The following is a 14,765-nucleotide window of genomic DNA, read 5'->3' as shown; positions in this document are numbered from 1 at the left end:
AGGGAAAGGGAGGAGGGTGGTATCAAATTGAAGGCTTTAAGTATGTGCAATTTATTGTATGTAATTTTTATACCTCAAGCTATTCTAGAAAATACTGCAAAGATAAAACAATGAAAAGTGGGCACCAATCCAAGACAATAAAACACAATGTAGCTAAAAAGAAGAATCTCATGGTCCTTACTAGAATAGAACTTGACTGCAAATTAGTTACAACTGTCCAGGAACTCAAATACTCAGTGTGCATCAAAGCCAAGACTTTCTTCTAGAACATCCCAGAATGATCTTCTTTCCCCCCTGATCTCTCTGTTATCACCTACTGATTTTAGGTAGGGTAACCATACATTTCAACTAGCCTTGAACATGACAGTTTATGCCTTTTCTCTCATGTTACTATTAATAGCACTCCCCTTCATTTCGAATAGTGTCCTGGTTTGGATAATAAATTATAAAATCATCCTATTTTTAGGTAATACTGTATGGGTTTTTTCCCCTTATTTCTATTCTGTTTTTTATAGGGATTTGTTTAGGGAGCTATAGAGAGTGGAATGGAGGGAATACCCCTTTTCCTCTTCTTTTTCTAGTGAGAAAGGTTCAGAGAAGGAAAAATAGAATTGAAAGAGTGAGGTTCTCATTGTCCCCTTGTGGACTCTTCCCAGCCTCTCGGTTCCCCAAGCAGTGGTGCACATATGACATACATTTAATAAAAGTGGAAGAGGCTCAGACCATTGGGCAGATTTTGAAAGGATGTATTTAGCAAGGAAAAATAAAACCTACAGAAACATTAAAAACGAAGTAAACTAAATTCACAGAAATATATGGGCAAGCCTGTTTTGACTGCCTCTTGATCCTTCTGGGCAAATGAGAACTTCCTGGGTAACTGTAAAAGCGGGCAGAGCTATCCACACAGCATAGGGCTCCACTCCAAGCCGATTTACACAGATCACCATTTCTCAGTGCCATTTCTGGGCTATGATGGAAAAGATAATGTAGCTATTCAGCCATGTGATTTACTATCTACCCTGGCTTCAACCAAAATCAGGGAAGAAACATTGCTATGTGCAGTGCTATGCCCAGAAGCTTTCAAGCTCAGCCTTAATTTAATTCTTTTATTTTTCTTTTTTAATTTAAATTCTTCCCTTCTCATGACCTCATGCTTCTCCCTTAACTTTCTCAGAAGTAGGAGTTGACTTGAACACATATTCTTCTACCTCCAGTTATTACTTCACTCATACTATAACATTACTTGCTTGGGAAGGGGGCCCTGTTGCCAGGGAAACCAGAAGGACTGCATAAGTTCAGCCTCAGTTGGCTCCTTTATTCTAATTGATCAAATTCTGTGTTCTTGACTCATCTCATTTTTGTAGTCATAATAAGGTAAGACACTTCATAATTCCTCTGACTTATTATACATTTTATCCATATCTTCCTAAGATCTCACTGACCTGTGTCTTTTCTCCCAAATTCACTAAATTAACTCATTTATTTCTATTAACCAGGGATGCTACTGAAAGTGTTTAGAACAGACTTGGCATGAGAAGTACCCATCAGAATGGATATATTCACTAAATCAGAATGTATACTAGCTATAGACAAGAACCAAACCAAGGGCATACTAATCTCCAATCTAAGTAACCTTGATATCTTTCCTTCCTACCATCAAACAGATTTCTCCTCTGATCAGTCATGGCACACTTAACATCTTGATCGGCCATCTAATATTATCACCATATACAATTGAATAAGTATTAGATTTTGATGAAAAATTCATCTTTGCCTTTTATGTCAAATCACAGGATGATGATTTTTTTAAAAAAATAGGTTTATATATCTATTGCCTTCATAGGAAGAAAGACACCGTGTGTTAAAGGTAGAGAAGGCTATTAAAGGCAATGTACATAAGAAGGAGAAGTACAATATATTTGTTACCGAGAAGCAGAAGTAGAGACAGACACTAACCTCTCCTGATTGATATATCTTAGTTTTAAGATCTTTTCATTGGAGCCTCCTATTTAGTGTCCTAATTCTGAGATACCTACTTCTGTGGCTCTCAACATGAAGTCTATAAACTTCCTCATATTGTACACAAAAACTGGGAGGCCGGGGAAGAGGGTACACAGTGACCATTAGACACTCCAAAACTCCTGATGTTATCTCTACCTTGCTGCTGATTCTTTTTTTTTTTTTAACTGTTGTTGACTCTTAAGTAATCTATACATTTAGTCTATAACCATGGCAGATAATCTCTTGTTGCCAACCTTGACTTGGATCTCCTACTCCTACATTCTTACCTTATCTTTGTAATCCATCATCACTCATTGTCTGGCTATGATTAAATGTGTCCATAACCTGCTTCCTGAACCAGCTCTGGATACTTCTTTGATCTCGGGGAGATGAGTCTCTAAACTATAACTGGTGATTGGTACCCAAAGGAAGTACTCAAAAAGTGTATTTTTTAATCAGTGAGGCCAAGCTCAGAGAAATTAACAATGTCAATAGCCTGACTTTGTCTGAGACCCTATTCCTAAGAAACATAAGGAGAAATGGCTATTGTGAATTTTATTTTATTTTATTTACTTAGTTTTTGGCCGTGCCATGCATCATGCGGGATCTTATTTCCCTGACTAGGGATTGAACCCATGCCCCCTGCAATGGAAGCATAGAGTCTTAACCACTGGACCATCAGGAAGTCCCGTTATTGTGAATTTTAATTAAGAACTGTCCCATAGCCTGAGGGTCTAACTAATAGGTAAATTCCCTGGAAGCAATTCACCAAATGGGTGCACAAATCTAGCTTCTTCACTAGTTTAGGTCATTGAATTTTCATAAACTTACCCTAAACTGACTCCACTGTAGATGGTGTAGTGAAATGATGATTAACACCATCTTTTCCAGACACTTAAATTGTTTAAGAAGCTGACTTAGCTTTCTTCTTTTTCTGAACCCTACGTATGTATTAACTTGACATAATCCCAACATAAATATCACATCTGTTACTCGTTTAACACCTACAAAATCTTACTTATTTCTGTTTTATGAATATCCACATATTCGATGAAGATGACTCTGTAAGGTTCAGTACATACATACTGCTGCAATTTCTTCTCGCTAGGTAGTTACTCATAACTTTATCATCAGTGAATTATTCTGGGTACTTAAAGTTTATACATCAAACTCTCTAATAAAAGTAAATTACTTAATTAATAAATAGATTTGATTACCTAATAATTAACATTTTATACATATATACATATATGTGTATAACAGTATACTGAATAATATATACGATTATATATAATGTATATTTTATAATATATCAAAATAACAGAATACACATTAAATATAGTATATGGACAGTCTTGAAGCAAACAAATTCATTAAATTTTTTGCTAAAAGAATATAATCATTTTATATGTGATATATATTTTTTCCTGTTAACTGCACATGATATTTTACACTTTTCAACATACCCAAGAACCATCCTCCTAATCTTTTAAAATACGTATTTTAAGGAGAGAGAATTTAAATATGTAGGCTACAAAATATAAGTTAAAATCTAATACCCCTTTATTTTCTTCAAAATTTTTTAAATTATTGATCTTTTATTATAAAGGATGTAATATAGCTTTTTTTTAATTAGGTAAGAATATTCATTTAATATGTTGCTTTAATCAGGATCTGTCTTTGGGTATCCCATTTCTAAGGAATTTCAATATTGCAATTATTATTATGCTCTTCTGTGTCTTTTGACAGTAACTTAATCCAGTGTATTATGCATATTTGCTTCTCTAGGAAAAAAAATGTAGTGTCAGGGTACCCTCATGATAGCCTAAAGGAAACTGAAATAGAGAAAAGTTAACCAGTTCCAATGTGATTCTCCCCTTGAGAAGAGCTCAAGCAGGCTTGCTCTTCTCTACCACGAAAAAGTCATTATCCTCTTGCTCTGGTGCAAAAGAGGTTGTAGACATTCTGAACCAAGCTGCCAGAGCAGTGTATATAATTATTCTGCCATTGACATTACTAGAACAAGGAACTTTTTGAATGATGAAATATTTTATCAATAGAACTCTGTTTGCTGCTTTTCATCAATCCCTCAAGAATAACTATGGGGTTAATAGATTACAAATGGGATAACTTGTCACAGATATGTCACTTCTAAGCTAGTGCTGAGTCATCTCTTATGAATTTATTTAACTATACAACTTTTGGTAAACCTTGAACCTTGGATTATCATATACATCAGTTTTTCATGTCTGGAAAGTATTTATTTCCTGCATGTTCACCACTGAGGAAAAGGAATTGAGAAGGAACCTAAAGATGTTTATTATTATATAGTCTCTAGATAATGGATACACACACAACACACATGCACACACACAGAGACCATTATGTCATTAATTTACATGATGTCAGCCATAATTCCACTAAAATTTCCCTCTCCTTTCAAAAAGGTCAAAATTAGCAAATAATCATTTAGTAACTTAATATGTGTTTGATTTGCTTTTCTGAATCCTAATGAAATATTTGTTTTCTGTATTTACTTTTCACTGATGAAAAACAAAAGAAAGAATAGCTTATGTGCACTCATAAAGATGTGTTCCAATAGCATTTGAGCCAGGTGCTATGTATTCCATGTATTAATTTCACTCCTAAATCAAGTAAATTTAAGATTATGTATGATGTTTTATGGCATAGGAAATTAATACTTATTGAAGACCTACTGGTGCCAGGCATTGATTTGGGCATTTTTTATGAAATTGATAGTAATTATTATAATTGATTATAATGTAATAAGATCATTGCCATAAATTATGTCATTTCATTACATTAACCAAAGTACTTGTTACTATAACAACTGATATTTAATGAGCTAAAGATTTGAGAAGCTAAAATGTTCTCTTATTATAACAGCAACTAGAATTTATCAGGAGCTCATGGCATGGCAGGAACCACATCAACTGCTTTGCATACGTTGTTATCTCTGATTGTCACCAACAACACGAAGGTAGGTACCAATATCCCCATTGTATGCTGGAGGAACTCAGGCTCAGGAAGTAAAGTTTCCCTAGGGTCACACAGATACAGGGTGTCAGGACAAAAGTCCTTGCTGTTTCTACTACACCACATTGCCTTCCATACCAAGCAAAACTAAAGGCAACCAAGATTTTTAGCAATCTTTAATTTAGTTTGTTTCTCCACTTTAGAAGCACGCATTTCCCCCAGATTAATAATAATAATGATGATGCTGATAACACTAATACTAATAAGAACCCTATCACAACAACCAGTTTCTAGAAAAAAAAAAAAAAAGGAAACTGTTTAACTTTTCTGAGTTCTTTTTGCCAGTAAGTAGCTAAGATGGGGCTCCAACCCAGATATCTCATTCCTGGATCAGAATTCTTCCCCAGTAACAAGCTGATAAACTATTTAATAAGACAGTTGAAATAAGCAACTATGAACAATGATCACAGAAAGTGTGTCAAATCAATGTCGATTCTGGACAGATGATAATGTACGCCATAGAGTAATAAGGATGCAACATTGATTGTGTTTTTCATTAATGTTTTAAAATTTCATCAATGCACACAACACTAACAGTAAACCTGTGACAATTTGGGCACACTGTGCTATTTTACCCTTGTACTATCAAAACCAAGTAATGGGCAACCAATAGTATTAAAATCAGCCACCTGAGCCCTGGTGCTATACTGCCTTTGGCTAAATAAGTTTGTCTGTCTCTCTCTCTCTTTCCCCACCTCCCTTTCTCCCTTCCTTTCTTTCTCACCAGCCTCCCTCCTTCCCCCCCTCTCCCCAGTACCCCACTGGGTCAGCCGTCTTGACCAGACTCAGCCTTCATTTCCAGCTTTTCTTCTCACAAGCCCATTCTGGGCAACCAGCTCTGCCCCTTCCTCCCAGCCTTAGTAATTAATTGTGCTATTATTGTGAATTAAACGTACAAGCAAGTCAATGTTTAGCCTAATTAAGAGTGAAGCCAACAAATTATTTAAAGCACCACTCTAGCAAAATTTGCATTCAGCCTTGTATTAGCAGCCAATCAAGCTTTTTAGCCATTGACTCAAGTACTTCCAGGCTTCACTAACACTTACAGCTAGGCTTTCTCCCCACCCCAGCTCCTGAACCCTGCCCCAGGCCTCCATCCTTTACCCATCCCTAAATTCAGTGTTTTATTACATACCACTGAAAGTAACATCCGATCCCTTTTTTCATTTACTACAATTTAAATGGATACATTTGTACTTCAGCTATTTTGTCAGTTTAGGTCATACAAAAACTGTATAGTTTAACATTATTAAAGACAAATTAAATTTTTTCTTGTCATTTCCCAAAATAAATTTAGCATCTTTCAAAACAAATTCACAAACATTCCTTCCTTAGAATGAAGCTACCAGTATAAACAGTGGTAGCAGGTCAACCAACTTTGTACTGAAAAGCAAAAGCAAATGAAAATCACAGTTCTTAACAATAAAAACATGTACCAGGGCTCCTATTTCTAGACCAGTGGTGACTAGAAAGAGGAGAAGTTTGATTAAGGAATCTGAAAGCATTAGTGAAGGTTTTAAAAGTAATGAATTTAGTAAAGAAAAAGTATGGCCTGGAGTAAAATTTCACCTGATTTTTTTCCATTAAAGAATAATTCAGCTTTGGGCAAAATAACCTGCTAAAACATACATCCCTGACAAGAGAAACTGAAGCTATAAATCAGTCTTTTCTGATACAATGTATGGACACACTGTTGGACCAGAGTATGGTCATTCTTTCAAAAAAAAAAAAAAAAACGAGGATAAGACAGCGACAGGCTAAGGCCTAGGTCAGCTGTACACATGGACTTTACAAAGCATTATTAGATCTTGAACAATTCCATGCAACCTATAGACAAGTAGTCTAGGCCAGTCTCTCACTTGTTTTTCTTATTTTTCCTTGCTTGCTTTTGCTGCTGCCTCTGTACTTAAAAGCCATGCATTTTAGATGTTAAGAGAGTGTCCATTTCAAAAATTCCCTCCTGTCTCCTCTCCTCAACCGAGCACCCTTAACACATCCCACTCACTGTGCTCACGGCATTCATTCAGTGAGTGCTCTGTACAAGTTCTTACTAAAACTTATCAGAAAGAAAACAGAAGAGACAGAATTTACTCCATTTTCATTACACTCATCACCTAATTCTTACCTCCATTTTTTTCAGGTCCTGAATATGAATACTAATATTTATTTTTGAAATTGCCTGAATCACTTTGTCTTAATTTCTCAAATTCTGTCCCTGCAATAACACAATTAACACATATTGATATATTAATTAATATTTGTAAAACTCCTCTGGAAAAGGCTTTGTATCTGGAAAAAATAAAACTTTTCTTTGTGATTGACACTAGAAAACATCAGCTTCTTCATATCCTACTCTAAAGAGTATGCACTCTTTGGACACTTATTCTAGTTCATAGAGGAATTTTTATCAGTGAGTCGTGTCTAATTTCCTCAGTGAGAAACACGATATTTATCCTTGTAGCACTGGAATAAGTCTATAAACATATAGATGTGTATGTGTGCATACAGATGTTTATATGCGCTATTATTTAAACCTGTTTTAGAACATAAAAGGGGGCCAAGTACATCACGAAAGAGGTGCTTATTAGAGAGCTCACTATGTGGACTTCTTAAAAATTGCCATTAAACACTAAGAGAGCAAATATTTCAACACCAAGTTTCAGAAATTCAGAATGGGGAAGAGTCTTTCCAAAGGAGAGAAAACCTGCCGGTGATAACATTGAAACAGTGATGAAAACATGCCCTTTGCTGCCATCAAGTGGCTGCTTGCAGAATCTTTTTATAAGCCTCAACCCCGGTGCACATGCTTTTCTTTCCCACCGGTTCATTTCTCACACATTACATATGTGTTATCCTTTGGGGGACTGGTATGTTTGAAAAGACCAGGCAAGAATTTCCTAAATTAGGGCATAATACTATGGATGCTAAAATGTTCCATGACTAAGAAGTTCTTCAGAAAGACAATGTCAAAAGGGGTTTGAAGTGTCCAAACACTGAAAACCCTTCCCAGCCCTATGTGTCTCAATCAGTTTCTGTCAGTAAGTCCTCAATCTGGACTTGGAAGCAGAGCTCTCCATTTCTATCCATAAAGAACTTCTAATAGATTGGCTTTAAGGCACCTAGTGAACACAGAGGAAATTTTTTAAATTGGAGAGAGATTCATTTAGAATCAATTTTAATCAAGTCCTGTAACTGTAGGAGAAAATGGTTTCGTGTTTCTTTCCTATTTATATCTCACTACCTTGAAGCTTCAGTCCTGTATGTAAACAAGGCACCGTATTGTTGAACCGTGACTACTACATAACCCTAATTTTAACCTGGTTGCTTGCTTTGCCCCTTTTTCTTTGAGTATCTTCGTTTTTCTCTCCCAAGAGACAGTTAATTAAATACACAGCTGAATGAAAGGAAAAAGGAGAATTGCTATTTTTAAAATATACAAAATGCCATGGCAGCAGCCCCTTCATATTCTGAGAAGTCAACAGCATTCATCTTAGAGTATTGGTCCTTTTGATTGGAACATGCATTAATATGATTTTGGTCATGAAAAGAAAAGCCCCAGATAAATCAAAGTGGACAAAAGTTGGAGGGAACTAAATTGCTCTGTATAAGGAAACAGAGGAATTCTGGAAGTTATTTGAGGGTGGGGAGGTACTCCAGAGAGAAGTAGAAACTTGAAACTGGGAGAAGAGAACAGCCAGAGAGACTTGGGCAGGGGGTGGAGGGTTCTAAAGTCCAAAGGACAATGTATATGAAAACCATAAAAACCACACCTGTGGCCATGAGTTCTTGGAAGATTTTTGTGTTCTACCCAAAGCCCAATCTAAGTCAGACAAGCTTCTTGATGTTCCCTGTGCTAGTGGTTATATGCTTTCCAGTCCATCCTTTCTCAGTAGCAGTTTGCAGGACCATCTAATGTGGAGGCTTCTGTTTCAATTTCTCACTTATGCAAGCCCAGATCCTTGTTTCTGATGCAAATGTGAAAGTTAAAACTCAAGTTCCTGAGTCACTGCCTGAGTGTCACTTCACAGGCTCACTGCCTTGGTGTTCAGATCCTTCTTCATTTTTGGCCTCACGGTTTTTCCTTATCTTTGGGTAAAGCTCAGCTATGCATTTATAAAAAGTCTATCAGGGTTTGGGGAAAACTGGACAGCTACAAGCAAAATAATCAGACTGGACTACTTTCTCACACCACATAGAAAAATAAACTCAAAATGGATTAAAGACTTAAGTGTAAGACCTGAGACCATAAAACTCCCAGAAGAAAACATAGGCAGTATGCTCTTTTACATAAGTCTTAGCGATATTTTTTTGGATCTGTCTCCTCAAGCAAGGGAAACGAAAGTGAAAATAAACAAATGGGACTACATCAAACTAAAAAGCTTTTGCACAGCGAAGGAAACTATCAACAAAATGAAAAGGCCACCTACTGAATAGAAGATACTTGCAAACAATATATTGGATAAGGGGTCAATATTCAAAATATACAAAGAACTCATACAGCTCATCATCAAAAGAAGAACCAGATTTAAAAGTGGGCAGAGGACCTGAATGCACATTTCTCCAAAGACATACAGATGGCTAACAGGCACATGAAAAGATGCTCAACATCACTAACCATGAGGGAAATACAAATCAAAACCACAATGAGATGTCACCTCACACCTGTCAGAATGGCTGTCATCAAAAAGACAACAAATAACAAGCATTGGTGAGGATGTGGAGAAAAGGGAACCCTTGTGCACTGTTGCTGGGAATGTAAATTGGTGCCACTATAGAAAACAGTATGGAGGTTCCTCAAGAAAAGAAAAATAGGGGCTTCCCTGGTGGCGCAGTGGTTGAGAGTCTGCCTGCCAATGCAGGGGACACGGGTTCGTGCCCCGGTCCAGGAAGATCCCACATGCCGCAGAGCGGCTGGGCCCGTGAGCCATGGCCACTGAGCCTGCGTGTCCAGAGCCTGTGCTCCGCAACGGGAGAGGCCACAACAGTGAGAGGCCTGCGTACCGCAAAAAAAAAAAGAAAAGAAAAGAAAAAGAGAACTACCATATGATCTAGCAATATTACTTCTGGGTATTTACCCCCCTCAAAATAAAAACACTAATCTGAAAAGATATATGCATCCCTATGTTCACTGCAGCATTATTTACAATAGCTAATATATGGAAATAACCTAAGTGTCCATCCATATATGAATGGATAAAGAAGATGTGGTATTACATATACAATTAGTCATTAAAAAAACAGAAATGAAACGTTGCTATTGCAACAACATGGATGGATCTAGAGGGTATTACACGAAGTGAAATAAGTCAGACAGAGAAAGACAAACACCATATGATCTCACTTTTATGTGCAATCTTAAAAACAAAATGAAAAGAGTTATAGATACAGAGAACAAACAGGTTGTTGCCAGAGGGGAGGGAAATGATGGGGGCGAAATAGGTGAAGGAGATTAAGAGGTATAGACTTCCAGTTATAAAATAAATAAGCCACAGGTATGTAATATTAAGCATAAGGAATATGGTCAATAATATTGTAATAACTTTGTATGGAGACAAATGGTTACTAAACTTATCATAGTGATCATTTCATAATGTATGCAAATGTCAAATCCCTATACAGTACACTGAAACTGACATAATATTGTCAATCAACTATATTTCAATCAATCAAGCAATGTTAATCGCATCTAAAAAATAAAAATAAGCAAATAATATTAAACGAAGAGGGAAAAGAAGTCTAAGTCTGCATTGTATTTTTCAGCATTCCTGAAGGTTTTGTAGGAGGAGAGGCTTCAGGTTAGCTAGTCTGCCACCTTGTAAAAAGGAAGTTGTTCATAAAATGTCTAGATGTAAAACTCTGCCCAGGATGAGAGCCTTCTCTGCAGCAGAACCCTCACCTACGACCTCACACATTTATGGAAGATGAATTGAGTTCATCTTGGTGACTTAAAGAATAAAGCAGCACTTTGGTGGCAGGAGGGGTGGAGGGAGAATCAAAGGTGAGAGGAGAAACTTTCCCCTGAGTGTAGGAAATAGGGATTGTCTTGGTCCCTTCAGCACATCTCTAACTCCCCTATTTCCCTATCCATCTCAATGCCTCTCAGCCTGGCTTCCCACAGATCGCTGAAGCCATGAGTGAGTGTACACTTCAGGGCATTCACTGTAATGAGAGCTCCAGAAGCACGCAACTTGACTCTTATCAAGCGAGCTCCGGCTAAAACTATCAGTTCTGATCAGATAAATCTAGGGACTTTGTTCTCGGTAACAAGGGATCAAGGAACTCTGGTTGAGACTAAATTTACAAACAATTCTAAAATTGGGGGGAAAAAAGCAAATTATTCTAGGGAAACTTCATTTTTTCCTTTCTTAAATCCTGAATCCACTCTCTGCAGGCCTAACAGCTTCTGTTTTGGAAAGGAGTTCTAAAATACATAAACACAAGTCTAGCCATCATAGAAAATCCTTGAAATCCTTTTCAGAATGGTTCTAGACCAATATTCCTAGAAAGGTCCACAGATCAGCACAGGTTGAAATCCCCAATGCAAATCAGATTCAGTGTAAAGAAGCCAGAATTCCTCTCTACCACCAGCAATCCTCTGATATAAAACCAGCCTGTTGTCCTTTCTGTTCCCTCTGGCTCCATCATTCCCTGCCCTAAACAGGATAGGGCAATGCCTCCGGTAATATGGTGCTTCCACCCCAAAGGCACAGTGGTATCCACCTGCTCTAAGAACTGATTTTCCTCCAGGTTTGCATTTCTACATTAAAGCGCTCACTAGTTCAAATGGCATGTGTTGTAACTGTTGATAATACATCTTTTATAAATGGAGACTTAATTTTTAAATGTGTAGAAATAAACCATTTTCCCCTTGCTTTGGATTTTTCTTTAAAAAGTAGCACCATTAAAGATGTCCTCTCAAGCAAAGATCCTTTTCAACAAAGATGAGGCATATTGGTGAAGAGTTCAAAAGTTACATAAGAATATGGAATTTATGTAGTCTGAGAATAAAAGACAATCACCTTCAATTTTACTTAAGACAGATACACATAAATTCTAGACTAACTCTTCTCTTATTTCCTGCACATATCTCCTACTTCTTTCAATTTTCAAATTCAGCTGGAATGATAAAAATACAAAGAAGGGCTAATAGGCACATGGTGATTGAGCAACAGGATCAACCATCCATCAAATGTGTGCTAGCTTAAGAGCAGGCGGTATTACTAGAATTCACTACTTAATAGCTCAACCCCTTCTCTATTACTGTTTAAAATAGAGATTTAATTATAATGTAACTTTGGGCAAGTGACAAAACCTCTCTGGTCCTCAGTTTCTTGATCTGTAAAATGGAGATAATAAAAATACCTATTGCAGAGGGTCATTGTGAGGTTTGAAACAATTTGTGTCTCTTACTGAGCGGTCAATAACTGTTAGCTCTCACTAAGGTTAGCTTTGTTATTAGCTGCTGATTGTTTTACAATGTGCCAGGGAATATCTATTATTGCATTTAATTTATTATTTTTAATTCTACTTCTTTCCTCAGAATAAGCACTTCTGGTTAGCACAGACCTCATTAGCTCCATATTAAAAAAAAAGAAAAAAAAGTAGAATTAGATGAAAAGTCAACTTCAGAGCAAAGGATATATTTTATGCACATATACTATTTAACATTTTATTTCCAGCAACAGCTTAAAAAGAGTAAGTTTTACATGGATCACTTCCTCTTCTGGTCCCAGGGCTGAGAATGCACAGTTCCTCTCAGAGAGACTTTTGATTGTTGTTAGATAAATCCCAAGAACACCATTACCCGGTTCCATTATACAGGCACTGTTCTAAGGCTGAGGCTTATTCTGACTAGCCATGGGTTAGAATCTGTAACTCCACCATTTAAAAATAGACCCAGTAGGAATGGCGTCATTTGAAGCCCAAGAAATAATTACAGACAAAGCATTTTAATAACTTCCTAAAGCCTGAACATTTGATCTGCAATCACATTCTTGAATTTACCACTTGTTAGTATGGACTAAAGTATAAACCTTGTGAAGTACCTGCTTTTCTTTTACTATTCATCTCTTTAATGGTGGGAAGAAAACAATAAAATTTTAATTGAGTTATCCCTCTCAGCACTGAACAGTAGTGGACAAAATCTATACATAACATCAAAATAATTGCACTGTGGAACTGGCCGGCAGTCTTGCCTGGCCTACATTTAGAAGAAAAGGATATGAGCTAGCTTTCCAATCTATTGGAGAGGATAGATCAAAACCTTCTAGAGGAACTACTTTAGTGTACAACAAGTATCTAAAGTGGTTTCTTATTGTCACTAATCTAATTCTTAAAGCTGTAAGTTAAGACATTCTCCTTACACTCTGCCCTTAAAACTTGTAAAGAGCAAAGCAAGAACTGGAGAAAGTTAAAAAAAAAAAATCTACAATCTACTTGTTAGCACACCTTCATGCCATGGTGATTTGATTAGTGATTTGATAAGTATAGATTACAACCTTGGACTTAATACAGGGTGGCCCACTTTTAAAAAGGCCCATTTATAACAAAGCTCTCTCTGTTGGAACTGCCAAGAGAGTTTAAAAAAAAAAAATGCCACCAGTATCAAACACTTTTATTTAGCCACGCATTGTAGAGCAATGTAATTGCAAACCTGGAGAGCTACATCTTAGGACAGTTCTACTGATTGTGTGATTATAAACAAGTCAAGAAGATTTCCTGATTCTCATACTCTCCGTCACTATAATGAAATTACTACCTGCTCTCAAACTACTCCACAGAGAAGACCTAAAGAATAAGGAACACTATATAAGTATTGCAAAGTGCGATAAGCTTCTTGGATAAAAGACTCTAAATGTCTTAAGAAAAATGCACAGATTATCCCTATTAGGGTAGAATATTTGTAACGAAGATTTAGGTTACTACAAACTAAAAAATTATTGAATTCTTACAAGTTTCAAATATAACACTCACCACAGTAGAAAGGGGAAAGACAACCTACCCCATGTTCCCGTCCATTAGAAGAATCGTGTTGTATATGTGAGAAAATATGAAGAGAAAGAGAATTGTGCTGAAGAACATTGTCATCCACGATCCATGATCCTCTCGAAACATTTTTAACCGAAGCAACTGACCTGCAATATAAATATTATTGGAAATCAGTGTACACTGTAACTCAAAATCCATACAGCTTTGCTTTATTTTAGTGAATCTCTATTATCTCACAAATACTCTGAAGCCTTTGCCCTAGCACTTGTCTTACGGGTGAAACCACTATCTAATGTCCTTTTTGCTCTTTTGTACATAAATGGTGAAGTCCAAGACAACCCCCATATCGTCATCCTAGAGCAAACAATACTAGTATGAGAATCTGGTATACAGAAGTCATTCACTAGACTGGCATGAAAACAAATTAATTAGAACACTATTACCTGCTACTTTTTATTTCACAAATATGTTTTTGGTTCATTTACTGAAACTACTTAAGTAAGGCAAATGGTAACGATGTTGCATAAATTCCATATAATTCCCTTTTGCTTCCGTAGACCCATTCCCAATACTGGCCAGATGATAAAACCAAGTCATACTTCACTTAAAAGAAGATCCAGTTGTTAAAGTTACATGAAAACATGGACAGTAAAAATAAAGTTTCTGTCATAAGAGACAGAAGGCTTAGCCTTACTCTTAGCTAAAATATCCATAACCAC

General features: G+C 36.5%; 1 protein-coding gene across 1 annotated transcript in view; it reads right to left on the bottom strand.

The window, feature by feature from the left end:
• Positions 1 to 14,059: 14,059 nt before the first annotated feature.
• The window catches only part of TMEM117 (transmembrane protein 117), a gene marked incomplete at its 3' end in the record, with an annotated part of 87,469 nt that continues 86,763 nt past the window's right edge, over positions 14,060 to 14,765 (bottom strand). The window contains exon 2 of the mRNA XM_007462454.1: positions 14,060 to 14,192. Within this exon, the coding sequence (XP_007462516.1) occupies positions 14,060 to 14,192 (133 nt within the window). The remainder of the gene's footprint in view (positions 14,193 to 14,765) is intronic.

The sequence above is a fragment of the Lipotes vexillifer genome, unplaced genomic scaffold, assembly GCF_000442215.2.
Source record: "Lipotes vexillifer unplaced genomic scaffold, Lipotes_vexillifer_v1.1 scaffold1569, whole genome shotgun sequence".
Lineage (NCBI taxonomy): Eukaryota > Metazoa > Chordata > Mammalia > Artiodactyla > Lipotidae > Lipotes > Lipotes vexillifer.
The sequence above is the reverse complement of the archived record's forward strand: the minus strand, read 5'-3'. Positions and strand labels throughout refer to the sequence as shown.